The 24616-nt window shown below is 46.4% G+C and overlaps 1 protein-coding gene across 5 annotated transcripts in view; it reads left to right on the top strand.

Annotated features, from left to right (window-relative positions):
* The window catches only part of Frmd4b (FERM domain containing 4B), a 273238-nt gene that overhangs the window by 96845 nt on the left and 151777 nt on the right, over nucleotides 1–24616 (top strand). For 2 of the 5 annotated variants that reach the window (XM_070018936.1, XM_070018935.1), the window contains exon 1: nucleotides 20732–20989. The exons of 2 other annotated variants lie outside the window; for them this stretch is intronic. In XM_070018936.1, the coding sequence (XP_069875037.1) occupies nucleotides 20828–20989 (162 nt within the window). In that variant the 5' untranslated portion in view covers nucleotides 20732–20827. Of the gene's footprint in view, nucleotides 1–20290; nucleotides 20344–20731; nucleotides 20990–24616 lie in introns of those variants that run through there. One more of the 5 variants, XM_070018937.1, reaches the window with a different exon arrangement.

The following is a 24616-nucleotide window of genomic DNA, read 5'->3' as shown; positions in this document are numbered from 1 at the left end:
TTCACACGACCACATTTCTGCTTCCTCATGCTTCTGACAAAGACATTTACCCGCTGAGGAATTAGGTCTGGGATGATTCATATTCTGTGGGATGAAAAGTTGAGTTTAAAGCTATCCAACCCTCTTTCTCCATGCCAGGTATAAATGTTGTTGCCTAGGCTCATTTATGATTGAGACAAGACGAAAGTGTTCAACTGGTACGTGGCACAAGTTGAGTCATCAGACAGAAATCTCAGCACAGTGAGCATTGAAAGGAGTCCTTAGTTGAACTTTGTATAAGCAAATGAAGTAATTTCAGATCTATAGAGGCATAGGTTGCAGAATGGCAACTTGCATTTTAAATAGCATGTGAACATTCACAGCCACCATAATGAAAGCCAGGATGGGCGGTTCTGGCAACACTGTTATTACCCCTACCATACCACTCAGAGCTGCGTAGCTATGGCCTTGCTTCGATCAAGAATGCTACTTCAAGCTTGTCATAGGAAAACCAGCCCACGGGCCTCACCAATTTCCCCAACATGACTCCTTAGAGTTGTAGCTCCTTTTCTATAGGCCAAGTACAGATTTTTTTCCAACCATTGTTTATTGTTTCCAATGTTTATAAAAATATTATTCCCTCACTTCCTTCTTTCTAAAATATTTCAGGTTTTACTTTTTTAAAATATGAAGATGTTGAGCCCTTGTGAGTAACATGCTAGGCTATTTTATTTCCTTCTTCCCCATGGGCTATTCTATAGGTCCTACTACTTCTAGTCTTCAGAGAGCATCCATTTGTCAGACTGCCACTAGGGGGAGCACTTTTCCAGAAACAGCTTGTTGGCTACACATTTGTCCATCCACATGCACCCCAGCGCTCCACACACATTCCCACTTGCTTGAGTCTGAGTGTGAGAGAGCATCCCTCCCTCCCTCCCTCATGAGCACTCACACCTTGGCACATGCACTCACATTCACACACCCACTCTTCTACACAGGAACAGGGATGGAATGGCATAGCGATTTCCACCCTTTCAGAGCTGCTCCAGATCTGCTTGAGGATTTAGGTTGGGTAGATGACAGGTTGTTCCCAAAGTGGTGTCAGGACAGAGAGGAATAGATAGGAGAGGAAGGTGGGAAACTTCCTGTTCTGATTCCCCCCCGCCCTGTGTCTTTTGGCTGCGTTGCCTAGGGTCAGCAAGCTGAGGCCTGTTCTGCATGTTGGGAAAACTGCATTTGCTGTCAGGAAATGTGATCCTCTTTGTGGCGAGGGTGGTGTTCTTGGCATTGGATGGGATCTGGGGACTCTGAAAGTGGAAGGACCTCATGCATATGATGGAAACCCTAATTCAAATTGGTTTCCACAGCCATGGTTATTGTCTCATGAAACAGAGAAATCCTGTCCCAGTGGCAAGGGAGGCTTGATCAGGAAGCTGGATTCCTTTAACTCTGTCTTTCCTACTGTGGCCTTTGCCATCAGATTGCCTTCCTTTGTAACCACAGATCCATCCACATTCCTGTGCGTTATCCCAGGATTCCAAGGGTTGACGCTCACTCATATGCTAGTTGGTTCATGCTAGCTAGGATTGCTCCTGAAGTGAAGAATGGGTAAGCGCATGACTGTGTGGCAGTGGGATGGGAAATGTTAAACATCTGGAAGGGATGTGGATGTCAGTGGCCAGCGTGGCACCTGGTCAATTCCTTGAATGTCTGAAGAGGACTGTGTAACAGCTCCTCATCATTTTCTGCCATGTTTGGACAGATCAGTGGCAGACTAACGCCCCTGCTACTGCATTGTCACAACCTTTCCCCAGGACACAAGGCCAATATATATATTACCCTCTCCTTTGTTTTACACTAGGCCATTTTGCAAAAATCCCCTTTGAAATGTCTGCACAGCCCGGTGGCTTTGCCTCTCTGACTTAAGAAGTGAAGTTCAGACAATCTAGCTCCAGGGTAAAGATCAAGCCAGAATTTGTGAGTAACCTATTCCCTGCTTCTTTTCTGTGGACTCTGCTTCAACTAAGAAGTGCTTAACCAAGTAAAAGTGAGTTTCCTGCTGAGACAGCCTGGGTGGTTGGCACAGGGATCACAGGCAAACTTGACAGAGAAGTCACCATGCTCCAAGAGGCCCAGCCCAGGGTTCTTTACCAACAACCTTAGACAGGACATGTTTGCGCTTCCATTTTACTAAGAACTACCTATAGCCTGACAGGGACTCAGTCATTTCCCCAAGGTTATAAAGCAGACAGGACTGAAGTGGGATTATGCCTTAAGTAGAGCAGAGTCTGACACTGAACTTGAGCTCCTCACTGGTGTCTTTCTGCATCCAAATATTCCACTCAGTGGTCTTTAGCTGGAACGGAATTGGGCCTCAGTCTTCTGCCTTTTCTGGTCCAGTTTTTCCTGCACATGGTCACCTGCTCATTCTTGGACTCAGTTTCCTTTCCAATAAAAACCTCCCAGAGAAATCTTGCTCAATGGAGGAAATTTCAAACTGGTGACACGCTGCCTCTGGGGGGCGCTGGACTCTTGAAGCACAGTTGATAGGCAAGGGTCTTCTTTGCTGGACTCTTGAAGCACAGTTGATAGGCAAGGGTCTTCTTTGCTGGACTCTTGAAGCACAGTTGATAGGCAAGGGTCTTCTTTGCTGGACTCTTGAAGCACAGTTGATAGGCAAGGGTCTTGTTTGAAGGTGGTGGAGTCCAGGATTGCTTGCCTCACTGTTAGCGGGAAGGATTATTTTAGATCCTAGAATGGCAGGGTTCTCAATGTCCCTTCAAAAGTGACTTTCCAAATTTACTCCTAAATTCCTTGCCAGACAGAAATTCTCTGCTCATTTCACCTGCTGATTTCATCTGTGTAATATTTCATAACTTTGATCAGGGATATGCTGTGCCCTGTTGGGTTTTTTTTTTTTTTGGTTGTTTGTTCTTTTGTTTTTGTTTTTGGTTGGTCGTGGCGCCTGAACTCTGGGCCTGGACGCTGTCCCTCAGCATTTCAGCTCAAGGCTAGCGCTCTACCACTTGAGCCACAGCACCACTTCTGGCTTTTTCTGCTTATGTGGTGCTGAGGAATTGAACCCAGGGCCTCATGCATGTAAGGCAAGCACTCTACTACTGAGCCACCTTCCCAGCTCCCTGTTTTTTTAATAAATAAAGTTTTATTGGCACACAGCCATGCCCATCTGTGTATTTTTTTTGTGAAAATACTGTACAGAGGGGTTACAATTACCTGGGCAAGATAATGAGTACATTTCTTATCAAACATTGTAGCCTCCTCCTTTGTTTCCCCTTCCCATCCCTTTCCATCTGTGTATTTACTGTCTCTCGATACCTTCCTACCACAATATCAGAGGTGAGTAGTTACAACTCACCCCGTATGTCCAGCAGATTCCCAAAATATTTACTCTCATACTCCCATTAAATAAAAAGTGAAATGATCCTTGATCTAGGAAGTAGCTCTATAGCTACTCTTCTATGACCTGTGGTCTCCTTTCCTGCTCTACCTCCACTTGACCTGAAGTAAAATCCTCAAGTCTGGAAAGGAAAACACCATCTCAGTCTCTGTTTACCTGCAAAGCAAACACGTAGATGACCCTCCCCAGCCACAGCTCTTGCCCACCGAGCCTTCCAACCCTTCTTCAAATCAGTGTCCAGGCAGCTGTTACCCAGCAACTGGCCTTGGCAAAAAAATCACCTTCCCTACCTGGCCCTGTGGACACATGTAGGCCTGAAAATCACATAAACATCAGTCATGTTTAATGCAGCCCATGAATGTCCTTTGGGTTGTCAGGCCAGACAAGCGTAGCATCTCTTGTGAAGTCTACGGTCAAACAAAGCACCTGAAAAGTAGTTCCCTTATGATCAGAGACCCCATGTCTGCAAGGTGCCTCACGGAGAGTACTCTAGAATCCCAGCTAATGCTGACTACATAGGTGGGATAATTGGTGGTGCTTATGTCCTTTCTCACGGCTAGCCCTTCATCCCTTTTATTAGCCACACAGCTATAGTCAAATGCACAGCCAGTAAAAGCATACACATGGCATTACTAGGGGTGAGAGCACCTATGCGACTCCTATCCTCTGTCAGCCAAGACGGTCTTACCCTGTGCTCTGCTTTATGCAAACTCCAGGGAGGTTTTCCCCTTCCCCAACCCCCTCCCCCCCCCCCACACGCTTTTCAACAGCTGGTACAGATGCTTGCTCTAAAACCTGACTAATGTGGTATAAGAACTCAGTGAACCCAGGTACACACAGACAGCCACAGAGACAGTTCTGCTGTGAGGGCCATGTTTGTTGCTGCATAGCTAACTGAACAGCTTCCTTTGAGGAGGAGGTGAGAGGAGAGTTGTGAATGAGGAGGTGGCTTCACTTAGCAGTTGGGACTCCTTTTTCCTCTGGTAGTGTTGGATCCAGGCTATTGCAAGGGTGGTGAGCTACACTCTTGCTGCCTTAGGCTCTTCTGCCTGCAGGATGGGTAACTTCTGACACAGAGGAGCCAGCTGCACAATGAATCCTGGTAAGAGTCTTGCACGGTTGGCATCTTGACAACCAAGTTGTAAGCTGAGACTGTGGGCTCAAATCCAAGCAGGGAGTTTTCCAAGAGCCATTGTTCATTGAACCTAGAGCTCTAGAAACTGAGCCAATAAATATGCGTGGAGGGGTGTGGGTGTGCACATGCGTGCGTGCATGGGCATGCACACACGAGTGCACACACACACACACACACACACACACACACACACACATGCTGTTGGCCAGTTAAGAGCACTAAGCCAGGCTGGGAATGTGGCTTAGTGGTAGAGTGCTTGCCTAGCATGCATGAAGCCCTGAATTCGATTCCTCAGGCTCACATAAGCAGAAAAAGCCAGAAGTGGTTCTGTGGCTCAAGTGGTAGAGTGCTAGCCTTGAGCACAGACAGGCTTAGGGACAGTGCCCAGGCCCTGAGTTCAAGCCCCAGGACTGGCAAAAAGAAAAAAAGAAAAGAAAAGCTTTAAGCCAACCTTGGCAAAAGGCATTAGCTGCTAGCATCTTATGTCGTTTTGGACTGGATTGATAGGGGGGGAAAAAAGTAAGAACTGCCCTGCCTAGTGGAGCAAATCAAGGCCTTTTTAAGTAATGTTTGAAATTTTTCAGTTCATCAGATTCCAATAAAATTAATCAGAAGGTATTATGGACATTCTTTGGGACAAAAAAAGATCCTTTGGCCTTGTTATAGACAGAAGAACTTAATAAGTATGATCCCCAATGTGCCACAGAACCAAGTTGTTGAGAATGCAGAAATTAATGACTCAAAGTCATATTAATAAAATGTCTTTTGCTGTTAGTGTGGTGGAGAGCCTGGGATACTGTTTGACTAAGAAGAACCACATTAAATGGAAACTTCATTTGGATGGGCTGCCAAGGGATTAGAAAGCCTTTGCTGCCCACCAGAAAGTTGATGGCTCCAGGTTATTTAATTACTGGTGCAAATGAGGGAAACAGGGTATCGGAGTGAGCTGATGTGTGTATCCCAGAGCGAGGTGGCGGGGGAGGGGAGGGGCGGTTAGTCACTTCGTGTATTGCTTCAAATTCAAGAGCCCTTGTAGAGAGAGCACTAACTGCTCCTTCTGCGCAGCCTCTTTTCACCCTCTTCTTCTAGGAACTAGAGCTTGCCCTGCTGGGGGAAATGTCCCCTCCATACTATGTGCTGAGTTGTCCTTTAGGACACAGGAGCCATTGTTCATCAATCACACTACTCCACAATCCTGGACCCTAGGGTGGCTCCTGTGTGTGGATGCGCTGGTCACTATATACATCTTTGTCTTCTCCACCTGGCCATGATGCTTCTGATGGCCAGTCAGCATCCTTCTCCATGCCTTAACCCTGGAGCCAGCAGGGAGGGGCCCCCTCCTCTCAGAGTGTACATGGACCTGTACTTAGAGGGTCCATAAGGCTAGCCAGGCCTCATTTCACTATGTGAGCCATACATTTCACTTAAACTAGTTAAGGTTAAGTTTCACTCATTTGCAATCCAAGAGAGTTCTATCAAAGATATTAGAGGGAGGGAGGGTGTGTGTGTGTGTGTGTGTGTGTGTGTGTGTGTGTGTGTGTGTGTGTGTGTGTGTGTGTGTGTGTGTGTGTGTGTGTGTGTGTGTGTGTGTGTGTGTGTGTGTGTGTGTGTGTGTGTGTGTGTGTGTGTGTGTGTGTGTGTGTGTGTGTCTGTCTGTCTGTCTGTCTGTCTCTGTGTCTGGGTGTCTGATACCCCTCAGTTCTCTCCTCGGCTGCTCTTTCTTTCCTTCTTGTCCACTTCAGCAAGTTTTCATGGAGTCCTCGTTATGTGAACCCTGAAGAAGCAGGCGAGGAAGGTGGCTGGGGTCACGATTATGTATGTGTGTGTGCACGTCTGAGCAAGATACACAGGAATGCGCATGCACTCCTGCACACATTTGGAATATGCAAAGAGAAGGCTGTCCTACACCTCACAAGTGGAGGAAACTTCAAACATCTGTCTCCGATTTTCAAGGGATTGAAATGGCGGTCACTTGTTGAAGGTTTACCCATTTCAAACTCAGCTGTCCTGTTTCTCCTCATTGTCATTGTTTGAATACTGTGCCACATTCATAGGAGCGAACAGCTCTTATGAAGGGCATAGATTTCTCCACTCACCCGATAGGAAGGGCTTCCTCTTTCCTACTAAAATCTCCCTATCATCCAACTCATTTCCTTTGTCAGCACAGGACCCTGTTAGAATGCTATTTTAAATGATCCCCTATGTATTCATCCTTAATTGAATTCCTTAGTTCACGGAAGTAACTGCTCAATTAGACTGAGTGGGTAAGGACATTAAGATGGATTGGTGGCATGAAACCCCCTGTGGCAGTACTGACACCATTTGTTTCCTTCCTTCTTTTCTTCCCCTTCCTCCCTCCCTCCTTTCCTTCCTTCCCTCCTCCCTCCCTTCCCTCCTCCTTCTGTTCCTTCCTTCCTTCCCTCCTTCCCTCCTTCCTTCCCTTCCTCCCTCCCTTCCCTCCTCCTTCTGTTCCTTCCTTCCTTCCCTCCTTCCTTCCTTCCCTCCTTCCCTCCATCCTTCCCTTCCTCCCTCCCTCCCTCCCTCCCTTCCCTCCTTTCTTCCCTTCTTCCCTCCCTCCCTTCCTTTCTTCCCCTTCCTCCCTTCCCTCCCTCCCTCCCTCCTCCCTTCCTTCCCTTCTTTCCTCAAAACTCCCTCCCTCTGTCCCTCCGTCCCTTCCTTCCTTCCTTCTTTAGGCCTGGCCATAAATTCATGATCCTTCTACTTCATCTACACAAGTATTGGGATTACAGGCTACTTATTTCTTTTCTTTCTCTCTTTCTGTGTGTGTGTGTGTGAGTGTGTGTGTGTGTGTGTGTGTGTGTGTGTGTGTGTGTGTGTGTGTGTCTGTGCCAATCAGATAGCTTGAACTCAGGGACTTGCACTCAGGTTCAGCGTGCTTGCTTAGCTGGTGTTCTACCACATGATGGAGTCTCTGGGACTTTTCTACCTGTGCTGGCATCGTCATGCAGTCTTCCATATCTCAGCCTCCTGGGTAGCTAAGATTATACGCATGAGACACTATCTAGCACCTGGCTCCTACCTTGTTTTCTTTTTTCTTTTTTTTTTTTTTGGGGGGGGGGAGGGTCTGGTCGTGGGGCCTGAACTCTGGGCCTGGGCGCTGTCTCTCAGCTCTTCAGCTCAAGGCTAGCACTCTACCACTTGAGTCACAGCGCCACTTAGGCTTTTTTTTTTCTTTTTGCTTATATGGTGCTGACGAATCGAACCCAGGGCCTCAGGCATGCAAGGCAAGCGCTCTACCACTGAGCCACCTTCCCAGCCCCTCCTACCTTGTTTTCTAAGGAAGGAGTAAATCTGCGTTTTCTGAGAAATATGTTTTGAACCCAGGCAGTCTCAAAAGCACTACTATCTTCTGAGCTGTTCTTACAAATAAAGTAAGTATTAGAGATTGTGTGTAGTCCTTGTGCCTTGGGGGGGGGCGCATGCACAGTAATCAGGATCTGCTGCCCATTGGGCCTGGTACTCAGCATTGCTCCCTTCTCTCCACCCCCCCCCCTTGCATTCTGCATTTGAATGATGGCTACATAACCCCAGAACTGAGGGGCTGTGCTTCTTTCAACCTATATAGTCGCCATGGGTCTTCTTCAATCACTCCTCAGTCAGGAATATTCATGCATGGCTATCACTGGTTTCTTTCCCTTTGATAACTGTTCATCATATGTGATATTAATGTGGTACTGAACTCAACAAGCAAAAACCATGGCTAGCAATGTGACTCAAGTGGTAGGGCACCTATCTAGCAAATGCTAGTCCCTGAGTTCAAACTCTGGTACCAACAAATTAAGAAAAGGAATGAGAATAAAAAGGAAGGAAGGAAGGAGGGAAGAAAGAAAGAAAGGAAGGAAGGAAGGAAGGAAGGAAGGAAGGAAGGAAGGAAGGAAGGAAGGAATATCAAAGTAAACAATGCTAGTAACTGCTTGTGTTTTCACTCCTGTAATGAGTTAACAGGCTTAAGGATCCTATTTTAAGAACAAATACATAAGGCAAATAAGTTCACCCCTTCTCGTCCTACACCTAGCATAACTTTTAATAGAAACAAATCTAATAAGTGCATGTCCCAAAGCATTCTGGAAAGATGCTTTGAAGAACTAAGCTACTTAGGGAGACAAGTACGTCTCCGTTAATCCTTCTGCCAATGCCAAGTTCGATGTGAACCAGGTCACATTAAGATTAACGTGGTTCAGACCTGGAGATCTGGTCCATCATCTTCATCTTTGGCACCCTGTGTGCCCATCTTACTAGAAATACGTCACAGCAAAGCCCTCTCTGGTCAGCTTTCTGAGTCTCCATCACTTTATCCCAGTGTAGATTTCATCTGGGCACCCATCTTACCCACAGCAGCAGCCTCGGGTTCCTATAGCTTTCTTCCTTAGCAAATGCTTCTAAGCCTAAGGAGTGATTCTCAGGCTTTCTTATTCTTGGCTTTCTATTTGTTCTAAGCTCTCTCTTGAATTGCACCCAATATGGTGAGGTAGAGCCAAAATTTTTTGTGATAGGTTTTCCCTTTGCATTTACTCGATTTTCCCTTTTCATGGGTAATTACAAGGAGCTGGGCACTGTGCCACCACGCCACAGTGACAGTGGCCACTGTGACAATTCAGTGGCTACATGACAAGCCACCTGTGAGGGCAAGCTCAAGCTGCCGAGATGGGGTGCTTGCTTGCTTTGGGTGATCAACCTGAAAGCAAGGACTTGAAAGAGAAATGTAGGTTCATTCAATACAATCTTGGGATGAAGAGCCTGCAGGGGGAAGGGTTGGGACCCCAAAGAAGATCTTCTACAATGAGGCTGACACAGAAGCATAGACCATCAAGCTTGCAAAGTTATTCGGAGGGGGAAAGCGATTCTTACAGTCCCACCTCACCATTTCATTCATTTCCTGATGTAAACCTTTATTTTCCCTGCACAAGAAAAACTGCAGCCCATCCTGTGTGTGAATATGGAGATGTTAGGGCAAAATTAGTAGAGTGTTCTGAGATTATCTACTAGTGGCCATTCCCCATCACCTTCGCCCAATTCCCTCAGCCCTAATAGATTAGCTCCCTCTGTTTTCTGTTTTTATGGCTATTTGGAGTTTGTCTAGGTTTTTGCTGTTTGTTAGTTGTGTGTGTGTGTGTGTGTGTGTGTGTGTGTGTGTGTGTGTGTGTGTGTGTGTGTGTGTGTGTGTGTGTGTGTGTGTGTGTGTGTGTGTGTGTGTGTGTGTGTGTGTGTGTGTGTGTAAGCACACCAGTACCAGTACTCAGGACCTGGGCACAGTCTCTTAGCATATTTACTCAAAGCTAGCACTCTGCCACTTGAGCCACAACTCCACTTCTGGCTTTTTGGCTGTTAAGTGTAGATAAGAGCCTCCTGGACTTCCCTGACAGGACTGACTTTGAACCACATTGCAGCCTCTTGAGTAGCTAGGATTACAGGCATGAGCCATACTGTGTCTAGTTTCCTTTATGTAACAAGGTACTCTCTAAATTTATAAATATTGCAGCATCTATTAGTGCTTCATTCCTGTAACACTTATCAACATTTCATCCTTTTTATGGTTGAATAATATTCCATGGTATAGACATACCATGTTCACTCATCAGGGGATAGACACTTGACTTGTCCACTTTGGAACTATTAAGAATAAGGTTGTGCTGGATACCTGTGGCTCATGCCTGTAATCCTAACTACTCAGGATGCTGGGATCTAAAGATCACGGTTCAAAGCCAGCCCGGGTAGGAAAGTCTGCGAGACTCTTATTTCCAATTAACCACCATAAAACTGGAAGTAGCACTGTGGCTGAAGTGGTAGAGTGCTCACTTTGAGCTTAAGAGCTCAGAATCAGCACCTGAGGATGCTGGCAGGGACAGGGACAGACCCAGGTTCTGTCTGGGACAGGCCTAGAGTTCAAGTCCCACCATGACTGACAAAAAAAAAAAGAATAAAAAAAAAGAAGAAGGTTGCTGTGAGCAGGTATGTTCAAGTTCTTATATAGACATATTTTAGCTCTCTTTTGTATATGCCGCATCCCTTTTTATTACTAAATAATATTCCATTGTATGGTTATACCACATGTTTTACTCTACTCAGAAGCTGAAAGATATACAGGTTGCTCTTATTGTTAGGCTACTATGAATACTGGGACCATGAGGTTTATTGGATAGATGTTTTTAAACACCTATTTTGCCATCTTGGGATATGTTCCTAGGAATGAAATTACTGAGGGCTATGGAACTTTCTGAGGGATCCCTGTGTTTATGCCAGTGACCATTTGATATTCCCACCAACAATGTAGCTGGTTTTCATTTGTTCACATCTCTGCCAACTATTACTATTTGCGTTTTCTCTTTCTAGTGGGCACAAAGCAGTGCATTCTTCTGATTTTGATTTGCATTCCTCTAATGGCTGATGGTATTCTATTTCTCTTTATGTCATGACCAATTCTTGTTTTATTCTCTCTCTTCAAAGATGGTCATTTTTAAAAGAACTCTTCAGGAAGCTTTCCATTATATCCGATTCCCCCAGCAGTAGGCTGTGTCATCCTTAGATAACCCATCAATGTTCATCCCATTGGCACAGAAAATGGCCACCCCAAGATAAGATTGTTCAGGAAGAGGGAAATGGCTGACAGACACATGACCAACATTATCTGCCAAGCCACTTAAGCATACAAGGAATATACCCAGCATCCTCTGTCAACTTATCAGGCTAGAGTGATCACAGAAGCCTATCTTAAATTCCTTGGCTGCTAGCTCCTTCAGAAGTGAAATCCCTCTGTTCTCTCTGTGCTTGACTCAAAATCAGATCACATGGTTCTTTGCTTCCATGGACTCAAAGACTGCCTGCAGCTGCTTGATCACTGGGGCTGGAGGACTAGAGGCTGTTTGCTCAACTTTATAAAATAACCGTAGGCCGCAAGGCCTGTGCCCTGCTGTGCGCTGCTGCTTTTTCTTCTTGTAGACAAACCATTGCCTCCTTAAGAACAGTAGGTTGCTACCATCAACTCTAAAGTTAATTTTAGGAGAGCAAGATACAAGAATACTTTCATACAAGATACTTTCATGTCTCTGTTTCTTTTTGGATCGACTTTGCTTTTCTCCGGCTTTGACTGTTAAGGGCCAAATATGTGAAATTCCTAGCAATCATCTCACCGAACTATTCTGCAATTTTAGCAACCATGGGGGGAAAAAATAGTCTGTTTTTATGACCTATTGACGTATTTGTCGAAAGGCCAGATACACCTGGCCTGGAGAGTTTCATAACACTTTGCAAACCTTTGATATTGGATGATTTCTGTTGTCTGTTTCCCTATAATGATCCATACCAACGTAGTGTGGCTGGTGTTTGAAGAGTAAAGCTTTTTCAGGTGTGAATTTGTTTTCCTTCTTCATTTAAGGACCTTAAAGATGTCAGTTTATCTTGAAATGGGACCAAAATTACTTTCTCAACTTGAGCTAAGGAAAATATTGTGACTATTGATGGGGGGATAAGTAAGTGAAGCCACCTTTATTTAGGAAATAAGGTGCTACCTGGACCAATTCATTGCAACTTTATTTTTGTCATCGTTGATATGCTCGTAGATGAAGTGTGAGTTGAAGGTGACAAATTGTAGGGGTGGGAGGTAGATCACAAGATGTTCCCATTCCTCTTTGAGGAAGGTCAACCCTCTCTGACTTCCTGAGAACCAACACCCCTGCAAATGCCTTTACAGCTATCTTAATGGATTCTAGACTGGACCTGACCAGAATTTCCACTATCTGCTCAGTAAACTAAGAGAAAAGAAAGCTGGGCACTGGTAGCTCATATACCTATAATCCTAATACTCAGGGGGCTAAGATCTGAGGCTCAAGGTTCAAAGCCATCCCAGGCAGGAAAGTCCATGAGGCTCTTATCTCCAGTTAACCATTGGAAGTGGAGCTGTGGCTCAAGTGGTAAAGCATCGGCCTTGAGGGGAAAAAAAAAGCTAAGGGACAGCTCCCAGACCCTGAGTTCAAATCTCAGTATCAGCATCCTCCTCCTCCTCCCCAAAAAGTGTAAAGAAAGTTTCAGTGCAGAGCCTAACCATGTTGCTCCCTTTTGTATTTCTTCCTGTTATAAAGAAAACCCTTGATTTGACAGCATAATAAATGAAGTTGTTGAGCAGTATAGGGAAGTTTTGCTTTTGCTTTGGTTTTTGTTTTTTGAGCTGTTTTGTTGTTGTTGTTATTGTTCTTTTAGTAGTAGAATGAGTTTACCAAAGATTCGAAGCTGAGTAGCTGCCTTCATGCCTGATATTCTTTAGCTTGTGCTGTTTTGAACCCTTTGTGATGCCCAAAAGTTGCATCAGCCTGAGGATGGCTGCAGAAGTGAACCATCGACTGCTAGCATCAGCTTGCAGGGCTGGTGACTGCTTTCCTCCACTTCAGGGGCTGCTCCTCCCTGCGTCCTTCCTCTAGCCTGCTTGTGGCCAGGCCTGAGGGGTGGTCTATAAAGGAGAGGGGAGAGCAAGCCCACCCAGCTGCTGGCAGCAGGGGGTTCAAACAGAACTTCCCACCTGCCAAGAACCCGAACCCCCCTGATTGAGCAGCAGCCCCTGCAGAAGGCCCACCATCCCAGAGGCCCAGGAGATGCCAGCATTATTGATGACACCTTTGCCCACCAGTGTATTCCTCCATCCTGCGGGTTGAGTTCCCACGGTGGAATCACCCATGCTGGAAGCAGGTGGACTGGGTCTGGGAACATTTCCTTGACCCACCACAAACCTGTTCTTTGCAGCGCTAGCATTCCACACTCTCCTTCCTGCTGGGTTTCCCTGGCCTCTGCCCTCTAATGCCCCCTGTTCCCTTTTACCCCAGTTTCCTCATACATAGGACCTTAGTCCTTCTGGCTCCCTGTGTCTTTGACTACTCTCAAGTCTCCCCTTCTTCTGTCACCCCCCCCATATCCAGCCCTCAAGTCTCAGCTTACCCTGTCACATCCTAGGGAGTGAGCATTCCTTGAGCCTCTTCTCCATCACGTGACTCTATCATAACCCCGTGACACTCCCCGCATGTGACCTCCCCACTTAGATGGAGATCAGCTCAGTGTTGTCACAGTGTGCTGCACCCTCCCCCGTGCGCTTCACCCCCTGCCTGATGCACCCTGCAACACTGAACGAGCCTGTGTGCTCAGCAATGGATGACTACTCTCTGTATTCGCCACTGACACACAGCCATTCATTGTTCGACTCAATCAGCAGTTATTGATTGCCTGCTAGGTGCCAGCCACACACAGCGTGAATAAGACCCTCTCCCGACTTCCACCGCTGACTGGTTTCTGAATAGGGCTGGCTGCCCCCACCTGGCAGCACTTAGGAATGTGTGGGAGGGTCTTCTTGTTGCCTTTGGCATGGTGACCGGGCAGCCAGGCATTTAGTGGACAGAGCCCAGGTCATGGAACACCCGCCTACTGCATGTGATGCGGTCCAATGGGACCCTGTCTCTCTTTCTTTCTTTTTAACTTACAGCCCTTAAGCAGTTGTATGAAGGGGTTTCAACTCAACTCCGGTTATGAGCACAATGCATCTTGATCAATGTCACCCCTTCCATCATTCTCCCTCCCCGCCCCACCCCCTCAAGTTACCTGATTCCATTTTCACATATGCAATTGGCTATAATGACTACATTTGCCTGCCCTTCCCTATCTCCATTCATGTACTCCTTTCCCCTTGACCTCACTCCTCTGATATCACAAGTTCCAGCCTCCGGGTATTTGTTTTGTTAAACTGAAAGTTGTTCAAAGGAGTTATGCCATTGGAATTCTCCCCTGAATAGACTGTACATTAGTTAATGTTTACATATATATGTATACATATATGCATACGACCCTGCATGTGTCTACATATATATTTATAGCTTAGATCTAACTTCCACATATGAGAGAAAAAGTGTATCCTTTGTCCCCGTAAGCCTGATTTATTATAAATTTCTGTAGGTCTATCCATTTCCCCACAAATGGCATAATATCATTCTTCCTTATGGATGAGTAAAATTCCATGTATAGGTATGTGTATACACACACACACACTCATTACATTTTCTTGATTCAGTCATCCATTGAGGGGTATCTGGGCTCTTTCCATGATTTGACTATGGTGAATAGGGCAGCAATGAACATGGATGTATAAGAATCTTGGCTGTATCTTGACTTGTAACCTTTTTGATCAATGCCAGGCACCCCATCTCTGTGATGTTTTGGGATTCTGCATTGTGCTTGTGTTTAGGAGAGGGAAGTGAGGTTAGGGGAAGTGGCCTGTCATGTCTGGCTATGTTCTGTCATGTGCCTCATGAGGAACATTTTTTAAGTTTATTTTTTAATATTTATTTTATTGTAAAGATACTGCATAGAGGGGATCCAGTTACATGAGTAAGTTAATGAGTCCTTTTCCTATTGAACATCTTTACTCCCTCCTTTGTTTATCCCCTACCATCCCTTTCCTTCCCACCTCCCCAACTCCCCCCTTGCCACCCCAAAAGTTGTAAAGTTCGTTTTCAATGTAGTATCTTGTACATCTCATTGTTGCAATGGGTCGGCCTGTATCCTTATTTAAGCATTTTGTTATTTCCCTTCCCCTCCCCAAATTAGAAAAATGTATATACAAGATTCAGGGCACCGGAATCAAATACAGTGAAGACAGGGGTTATACCATGCGGGAAGAACATGCAAAAGAAGCAAAAAAAAAAAAATCACATAGTACATTATAAGTACATTAAAAACAGCAAGAAAGATAAAACCTCACAAGGAACTTCTGTAACCATGCATGGCTGCAGGAGATGTTAGCACTCTCCCTTAGGCCAGGATAGAAGGAATTTGTGTTTTTCAAACATATCAAACATAGCGATTCATACCTATCATGCCAGCCTGTGAGCTGGCAGTGGCAGGAGGTTCATGAGTTCAAGGCCAACCTGAGCCTACAGTGAGGCCCTTTTCAAAAACAAAAGAAAATAAAAATGCATAAAACATGACCAAGAAAGGCGTTGGCCCTACTAAGGAGCCTCTACTTGAAATGACATGATAAAGCTAAAAGTAAACGTGAAACTATAACTACCATACAATAATCATATGCACCTAGGTGGGGAAAAAAGCAAGTGAATGTGTAAACCTTTCATGTTTCCCATCCCTGTGAGGGTGTGAAAACCCGTGCAATGAGCTGTTCCGTCCTTCTCCAGCATGCCTTTGGGGGAAAAGAGATGGAGAAGGAATGGTGTTTCTCACAATGGAGGTCAGCATGGGGGAAGGAGGGAGGTGACCAGATTAAATAAACTGGAGCTTTTTTTTTTTTTTTTTTGGTCAGTAGTGGGTCTTGAACTCTGGACCTGGGCTCTGTCCCTCAGCATTTCAGCTCAAGGCTAGCGCTCTACCACTTGAGCCACAGCGCCACTTCCAGTTTTCTAGTGCTTAATTGGAAATAAGAGTCTCATGGACTTTCTTGCTTGGGCTGGCTTTGAACCACGATCCTTAGATCTCACCCTCCTGAGTAGTTAGGATTGCAGGCGTGAGCCACCAGTGCCCGACTAAACCAGAGCTTTACAGTCCCAGCAACACTTGGGAGAGATGGGTCCTTTGCTGTGGGACTGTCTTGCGTGCTGCCCTTATTTAGAAATATCCCACACCCACCTCTACCTATGAGGGACCATGATAGCCAAAACATGTCTCCTGCATTGCCAAGTGCCAGAGTCTGAAGGTCAGGAAATACTTCTGCTTGGGAACCATTCAGGAAAACCTCAGGTTCTACTGCCTGGAAATGAAGCACCTGTGCCAGGTGCTTGTGGCCCGTCAGAATTTAGCTTTGCTAGCTTTCAAAGTGTGTCAACAGTACAGGTGAAAAATATCCACAGAGATCCGAGGGAATCAGTTGTTTGTTTTGTTTTGTCAAGGTCCTACCATATAGCCTAGGCTAGGCTTGAATGCATGATCCTCTGGCCTCAGTCTCCTGAGTGCTGAGATTGCAGGCATGCACCACTACCACAAAGGCAAAGGGAACCACCGGAAGCTGCATGTTACCTATGCACTGCCTTCCTGATGTGGCGCCCTCTGTCCTGCGGACCCTAAAGGAGAACCAGCAGGAGCCTCTGAGAGAATGATCATTTCTCTTTGACATCCAGGGTGTAGCTCCCAGGTGTATGAGTAATGCTGCCACCTAAAGCTTCTCTTAAGTCTCCAGAGAGAGAGAGAGAGAGAGAGAGAGAGAGAGAGAGCTGCAGGAAATTACAGTATATTGCAGGCTGCTTAGGCTGGCAAAAAGGAAAATCCTCTTCTTCAAAATAAAAGGGCTGGCAATTTTGCAATGCGCAGTTGACTTCACATAGCTTTCTTTGCAAAGAAACTTTTGCATGTGCTTCAAGGGGGGGCGGGGAGATCTGTTTTATCTCTATGTCTCCTCCATTATAAGGCGGAAGCACACTTAGGATGCTGGTTTCTCCACGCTGTTCATCTGCGTGAACCCGCCACACACTATCAGTTCCTGGAGTGTTTGCTGCCCTCTCACCCTTCATCCTCGAACCCCAGACCTCTGCTTCTGCCAGAGAGGAGAGCCCTTTGGATAAGAGCCATCCATGTGCAGGTTGTTGGAGATGTGAGGTGAACTGTCTTGCATGTTTTTCTGAGTGCTGGGGAAAGCTTGAATCTAGGGAGGGAGACCGGGCTCCTAAAAGCCTTATGGGAACTTGAAAGAAACCAGCTAACATTCCCCCAATTTTTTGTATCCCCATCAAACAGAAAGGGACAGGAAAAAACAGGTCTACATAACATGTAGAATTTCTTTTAATGTTTTACTTATGCTTTTTATCTGACTTCAAGAAGTAGAAACGAGCCGGGCGCTGGTGGCTCACGCCTGTAATCCTAGCTACTCAGGAGGCTGAGATCTGAGGATCGTGGTTCAAAGCCAGCCCGGGCAGGAGAGACCGTGAGACTCCTATCTCCAATAAACCACCAGAAAACCAGAAGTGGTGTTGTAGCTCAAGTGGTAGAGCACTCGCCTTGAGCTGAAGAGCTAAGGGACAGCGCCCAGGCCCAGAGTTCAAGCCCCACAACCGACCAAAAAAAAGTAGAAACGGTTTATGATGTTGGTAGTTACAGAGATTGGCTTTGCGAATAGCCATGTTCAACATCTCTTAAGAGGATCTCATCGTATCTTCTTCTGGCCCTACGTAGGTTTTAATAGTGTCCCTGAGACTTTGTCATTATTGTCACTGAGACTTTGCTGATTTAAACATTGTATTCAAGGATTTGGGAGTGATAAGGCATGTCTGTAATCCCTACTATTTGAGAGATGGCTGGTCCAAGCAAAAAACTTGAGACCTTACCTGAAAAACAAACTAAAACCAAAGGACGAGACACATGACTCAAGTGATAGAGTACCTGCCTAAAAAATGTCATCAATTCCCTAAATTGCACCCCCCCCAAATAGTATTTGGGGGCCCATGGGTCCTGAGGAGCAAAGACTTGAAATCATGTGTGTCTCTCTGGGGAGATTGACCCATCATCTACCTCGGGGGCTCTCCAGTTTGGGAGCAAGTTGGAATCCTCCCAAGTCCCCTGAACACTCAGCTTGCTGACCTCTGCCCCAGCTTCACCATTTCTGATTCTGGAGTATCCTGAGCGTTTGATGCTCTAGTTCCCAAGAGCTGCTGATCTGCTGGCCCAGGACCCACGTTCTCCAAAACCCATTACGCTACATGGCATTTTCTTTTTTTCTTTTTTTTTTTTTTGTCGGTCATGGGACTTGAACTCTGGGCCTGGGCGCTGTCCCTCAGCTCTTCAGCTCAAGGTGAGCGCTCTACCACTTGAGCTACAGTGCCACTTCCGGTTTTCTGGTGGTTTATTGGAGATAGGAGTCTCACGGTCTCTCCTGCCCGGGCTGGCTTTGAACCACGATCCTCAGATCTCAGCCTCCTGAGTAGCTAGGATTACAGGCGTGAGCCACCAGCGCCCGGCTACATGGCATTTTCTATGGAGCACTACCAGCACTGGCCCTGGAATTGTCCTGTGGATGACTGAGGTTAGAACTGACCACTCACATTACAACCAAACACCTTCGGTTCCTGCCAAGGTGTTTCTTGAGCATCTCTGCTCAGAGGATGGCACCAGGAGACACCAGTAATTGGCCTGTTGGAGGTGTTATTCTGGTATTCCCTTGGCTGCCTGACACTTCCGGGAATGCTATCATTAAAAACCATCTATGTACCACCACCGTTTGCTCTTCCTAACAGCCATTTTTTTAATTCAGTAATTTTCCATCAACATGATGGCATTTCTTTTTCAAACCATCCTTGATACATTTTCCTTTGATGCAGTAAAACTTTGTGTATTTAGATTCTATGTAAATGCCATAACTCTATCTTGGAAAATACCATCCAAATGCTAATACTAAAGGTGCATTCAGAGTAGATTTACTAAGAAGAAACATTGACGAAACTTGTGTCTGGAAAACTAATCCAGCAAGAACTCTTAAGGCAATTTTTTTTTTTGGTGCCACCTATTCTTGGCAACAATCTTTTTTTTCAGTTGTAAAAGAAACGTCATTTAGGTATTCCGATTACCATCCCATTAAAAAACAACAGGCACTTTGAGAACAGATTGTGTGTCCTTCACCCTTTGAATCATGATGTTTCCCCTGAATTCATATTCTAAAGGCACATTTGAAACCTGAAATAAACCTGATTTACTTGTTGCTCTTCCATCCTGCAGTCTCTCAAGCTACATGGAAAGAGCAAGGCTTTGGTACTTTTCTTGTCTTCTACTAATAGCAAAGATAACAACATGGTGCAAAGCCAACAGTCAACTCCCCACCGTTGTTCTAGAAATGGATTCAGGTGTGAAACCAATCATAAAATCCAGACCATTTTCTAGAGATGGATTCGGGAGAAGCTCTATCCTGAAATCCCTGCTATGCTTTTCCTATGAGAAATGGCATTGGATTGCACAGGACTGAAAAATGCTAAGAAGGAAAGTGGGGGCGGGGGGAGAGACCCCAGGCTCCTTTCCAAATGCCTTAGACAACATCAATGCCTGAGGCGGGACTTGAAACACCCCTGAGTTACTTGGAACAGCTCCTTGCCCTCCCCCAGCCCACAGCCCAATCCTCCGCGCCCCCCCCCCCGTTGTTGTTGGTGGTATTGTGTTTTGTTGGTGTATTGTGTTGGGGGAGGGGGTACTGATACTGGGGCTTGGACTCAGGGTCTGGGGTGCCATCCCTGAGCTTTTTCAATAAAGTCTGGCACTCTACCACTCGAGCCATACCCCAACTTGCAGCTGTACTTGCTAGTTCATTGGAGATTAAGAGTCTCCTGGACTTTCCTGCCTGGACTGGCTTTGAACCAAGATCCTCAGATCTCAGCCTTCTGAGGAGCTACACTTAGGGTTTTCAAGGACAGGGGGCTACCTGCCCAAGTGTTTCTGTCATGACAGCTGATGGAAGCCAGGCATATCTAGAAGCTGGATGTTTCAGTCACGAACCAGAGTCTCTAATGAGCACCTTGGAGCTGTCTGCTCCTGATTTGTAGCAGCAGTGGAGGAGGGAAGGGCCGGGTCTTCTCGGGACATCCTCAGCAGACCCTTAAGTTAGGAGTCGGCAGGCAGGTTCGGCGGCGCTGCGCACTGTTGCTTTGAGCCTGGCGGTGTCTTCAGCAGAACCAAGGAAACAACGTGCACCGCCGCTCCCCGGGGAGCGACGTCCTAAGGGATGTTTCCGAGGATTTTTTTCTCCTCCTTCTTCTCCTTTTGCATCTGTGGCATCCCCCAGAGATGTTTTATACCAATGTGGCCCGAGCAAGATGGCAAGCAAAGACTCTGCAGGGTAAAATTAGGGGCTGCCTAAACGGCTAAGGAGTGTGTGTGTGTGTGTGTGTGTGTGTGTGTGCGTGTGCACGCATGCGGGACGTGCAAGCCAAGTGCACTGAAATGCAGCTCCTGTCTTCTGCCAGCAAGGAGTTGCTTGGTCCTCCCTCCCCTCTCCGAGGAGCGCGGATCTCTGGGGGTGGGAGGGGGCGGAGCCCGTGCCGTCCTGGGCTTGCTGGACCCCGGGCGGGCGGGGTGGACCCGGGCTCCGGTGCCAGGCGCGGCGGTTGGCTGGCGGCCGCCCAATCCCGGGCCATGCCGCCCGCGCCCGGCCAGCGCGCACGCTGAAAGCCGAGTTCCGAGGCAGCAGCCGGCGGCGGCGCGGCGTTGTCCGGGGTCGGGGAGAGGATCGCGGGTGGTGGGGTTGCCCCGGGAGATCGTGGCTGCAGCATACGCGCGCGCACACGCACACCCCACCCCAGGCTGGGAGGGAAGGAGCCGGCATGGCCTCGGTGTTCATGTGCGGCGTGGAGGACCTGGTGTTCAGCGGCAGCCGCTTCGTGTGGAACTTGACGGTGTCCACGCTGCGGAGATGGTACACGGAGAGGCTGCGGGCGTGCCACCAGGTGCTGCGGACGTGGTGCGGGCTGCGGGACGTGTACCAGGTGAGCGGGGCGCGGCCCCAGCCCTCCCCCGGCCCCGGCGGGATTCGTGGGAAGCCGGCTCCACCTGTAGGATTGCACGGCTCGCTCCCCTCCCCCATCGCTACTGCAACTCCGAGCAGGTGTCTGCGCTCTGGGGGAGGGGAGGGGGGCTGCCGGGACAAAACGCCTGCAGCTGGGCCTAGGGACGGGGGTGGGGGGAGTTCCTAGTCACCCCCTCCCCCCAGCCCGCGCAGATCTCCCCTTCCCAGTGAGGATGGGGTGCTGAGGGGGCGCCTGGAGCTGCGGGGTAGAGGACCTGCTGCAGAAAGTGCCTTTGGCCCTGGGAGATGGGCTGCTTCCTTTCGCGCCTCAGCGCCGTGGGGGTGGCAGTTGAGAGGGGAAAGGGTTCACCCCCGCCGGCTGTCAGAGCAGAGCGCACTGGAGGCGCACTCTTCCTTTTCGGGTTATTTCAGTTTTCCATCAGGTAAGCCCCCAACTTGCAAAGGTAGAGCCAGGAACATCTGATTAGGTGTCAGCTGGGGCTTGGAAGGAAGGAAAGCAAATGGTGAACACTTCCTAGGAGGCTGATGGGAAGGGAAGGGTGGCTTGGCAGTGCACCTGAGTGCTTACCTTTCCATTTACTCTCGTAAGCACAGCACAACCTTTCCCTGCTGGGTCCCCCACTTCCCTCAGCTAGGTGACCCCTAGCCCCCTTTGGGGCTGCAGCTTGCCTGAGTGTTTTCTTATACAGAACTTTACCGATTTAAAAGTACTATGCTAGCAGGGTGCCGCTGGTGGCTCAGACCTGTAACCCTAGCTACTCAGGTGGCTGAGATCTGAGGATCAAGGTTTGAAGCCAGCTCAGGCAGGAAAGCCTGTGAGACTCTTATCTCCCATTAACCACCACCAAAAAATAAAAATAAAAAATAAATAAAAGCCAGACATCAAGTTATGGCTCAAGTGGTAGTGTGCTAGGCTTGAGTGGACAAAGTTGAGAGATAATGCCCAGGCCCTGAGTTCAACCCCAACACACACACACACACACACAATATTGTGCTTTGGTTTAACATCTTTGTGAGGTTTTTTAATTGCACTGTTAAACTAGGAAAATTATACTTGGGTTCATGGAAATACTCTATTAACTGTCTTTTCTTGTGATACAGAATAGCTTTGTTGGAAATTCCTAGGTTCCCCTACACCCTAAGCTCATTCCTGACATGGTAGAATGTATATGTCATTATATTGTGACCCACATTAATCACATACACACTTGGTTGTTTTTTGTTTTGTCTTGTTTCATCAATCAAGCAAAATGAAAAGTCCAGCACCTAAGGTTGGACTATCAGAAGTCTGAAGTATCTGTGTCCTCTTGTCACCCTTGTTAAACTATAACATTTTAACTTCTGCTTTTAGACAGTTCCTGCTTTGTATAACACATCTGCCATATCGTGCATTTTTGAAATGGAATCTAAAAGCCACGTTGTGAGCAGCAGCGTGCGCGTGGGGGAGGGGAGAGTATTAGGGCAGTGTGGACGCATCCCATCTGGCTACAAGACACAGCTTCTCTGGTTTTTAGGACCCAGAGATGTGTTAGCCTTTCAAGCCTTTCTCTGTTGATTAGTCGCCTCTTAGTTTGGTTTATAGGGGAAAAGTATGATGTATAATTTTGCTTTTCCTTCTTAACATCGGAGAAACTTTCAAAAGGAGAACACAAATATCATAGCCAACCAGACCAGTTGTGGGCTTCACCCCACCCCCAGCAAAGGTTCAGGGGATTTATGGCTTATCTCTAATGTTGTTAGTGGCCAATTCAGAGATGAAGGTTCTGGAAAACTGAGGGAGGTTCTGTGAGTCCATCATAAGATTGATGAATAATTGTTTTAAACACAGCAATGAATTGAAGGCATCAACTACCAGATACCTATTTTCTTCTGTCAAATGGATGTAACTGAGTCATTCCCTCCACTGCCATCAGAATGAACATCTAACATTATGCCTCGTTTGGGCACTGAGTCATAAAGAGAAGAAAAGGGATCTCAAAAAATTGGAGAAATCTTTTTAAAAAATTTAGCCATAGAAGAACAACGATAATCTCAATTGTATAACATATTTGCAAAAAATGGGATTTTTTTAGTTTACTTTGACTTTTTTGTTTGTGTGCTGGGGATGGGATGCAGGGTCTTACATGGTCTGGGCCATCACTCAACCACAGAGCTACATACATCCCCAGCCCCTAAAAATCATTTTAAAAACTCATACTTTTAAGTACTGAGTAAGGGAGTAGTAGCTTCAGTTATATAAAACTAAAAAGACAGTAAATGAATGTGATTTATGGACAAGTGAGTGAATCCAACCTTTTCCTCTGTATGACCGTGGGGAAATTAATCTTTTACTATGCTTCTCTTTCATCATTTATAAAGTAGGGAATATAATCATAGTAATCACAGAGGTTACGAGGATTAATTGGCACGTAAAATAATTAGCACGCAACTTGGATCTTAGAAAGTATTCAATTAATGTTTTATCAATTTGGTCATCTAGGATGGTTTTTAATTGGGATAGGGAGTGCAACTCAAAAGTAACCCACAGAATAAAAAAATAAATGTGACCTTTGACACAATGTACAAGTGTAGCAGTAGATGGATTCTAAGTATGGTTTGATCAGGGCATGTTTATTTCCTATCATTCTTTCAGCCCTATTCTTATTTGTTGGCTATATCCTTGCCTGGTGTCATCCCTCATATAGACAATAGCTCTATATATTATCTGTGTAGAAAGAGAATTTATGTTTACCAACCATGAAAAAAACTTCCTAGATATACTTTCAGTGAATAATTAAGGCCTTCCATTTTAGGGTCTATGCATTGCATTGTAATTATTCTCTATGGAAGAGATAAGGTCTGAAAGGAGTAAAAATTGATTTGGGGGAAGAGAGAGAAAAACCCCTATAACTTCCTCCTTAGTTAAGGAGGAAGGGCAAGAAGACTAGGTATAAAAGGCAGCTAAGCCAGGCACTGGCTCATGCCTGGAATCCTTTCTTCTCAGGGCACTGAGATGTGAGAATCTGAGAATCTGAGATCTGAGAGTTCAAAGCCAGCCAGATCAGGAAAGTCTCTGAGACTCTCATGTCCACTTAACCCCCCCAACAGCTAGAAGTAGAGCTGTGGCACAAGTGGTAGAGAACCAACTATCAGAGGGAACAGTCCGCTGTCCAGCACATATGATGATCTGGAAGCACACACGAGACAGTTACATATTTTAATGAGTCCAGTCTTTTATCATCTTGATAAATTTTCAAAGGTGTCGTTTTTCTTGATTCAAAATAGTCTTGGTTGTAAGGAAAACCACAGCTCCATCACTCTAGAGAGAAACCAAGGCCGGGCAGGAGATATTGATTACACTCAATCCCTGGCAGGCCCTTGGGGGTGTTTTGTTTGTTCATATACAGTAAGTGAAACAAGATCTCCTGCCTATTCACAAGGTGTTTGGCGTGTTGGCGGCCTGGCTAGCAAAGCTGGGAAGGCCTCATTTCTTTGGAATTGAACACTTCCTCCCCCTCCTAGATATTGGAACAGCAAGTGATTTCAAGTGCCAACAAACCACGCATAATTAAGGTACTTGCTATAAGGTATTTTCTGTAGCAAACTA

The sequence above is a fragment of the Dipodomys merriami genome, unplaced genomic scaffold (assembly GCF_024711535.1).
Source record: "Dipodomys merriami isolate MVZ:Mamm:240054 unplaced genomic scaffold, mDipMer1.0.p SCAF_13, whole genome shotgun sequence".
NCBI lineage: Eukaryota > Metazoa > Chordata > Mammalia > Rodentia > Heteromyidae > Dipodomys > Dipodomys merriami.
The sequence above is the reverse complement of the archived record's forward strand: the minus strand, read 5'-3'. Positions and strand labels throughout refer to the sequence as shown.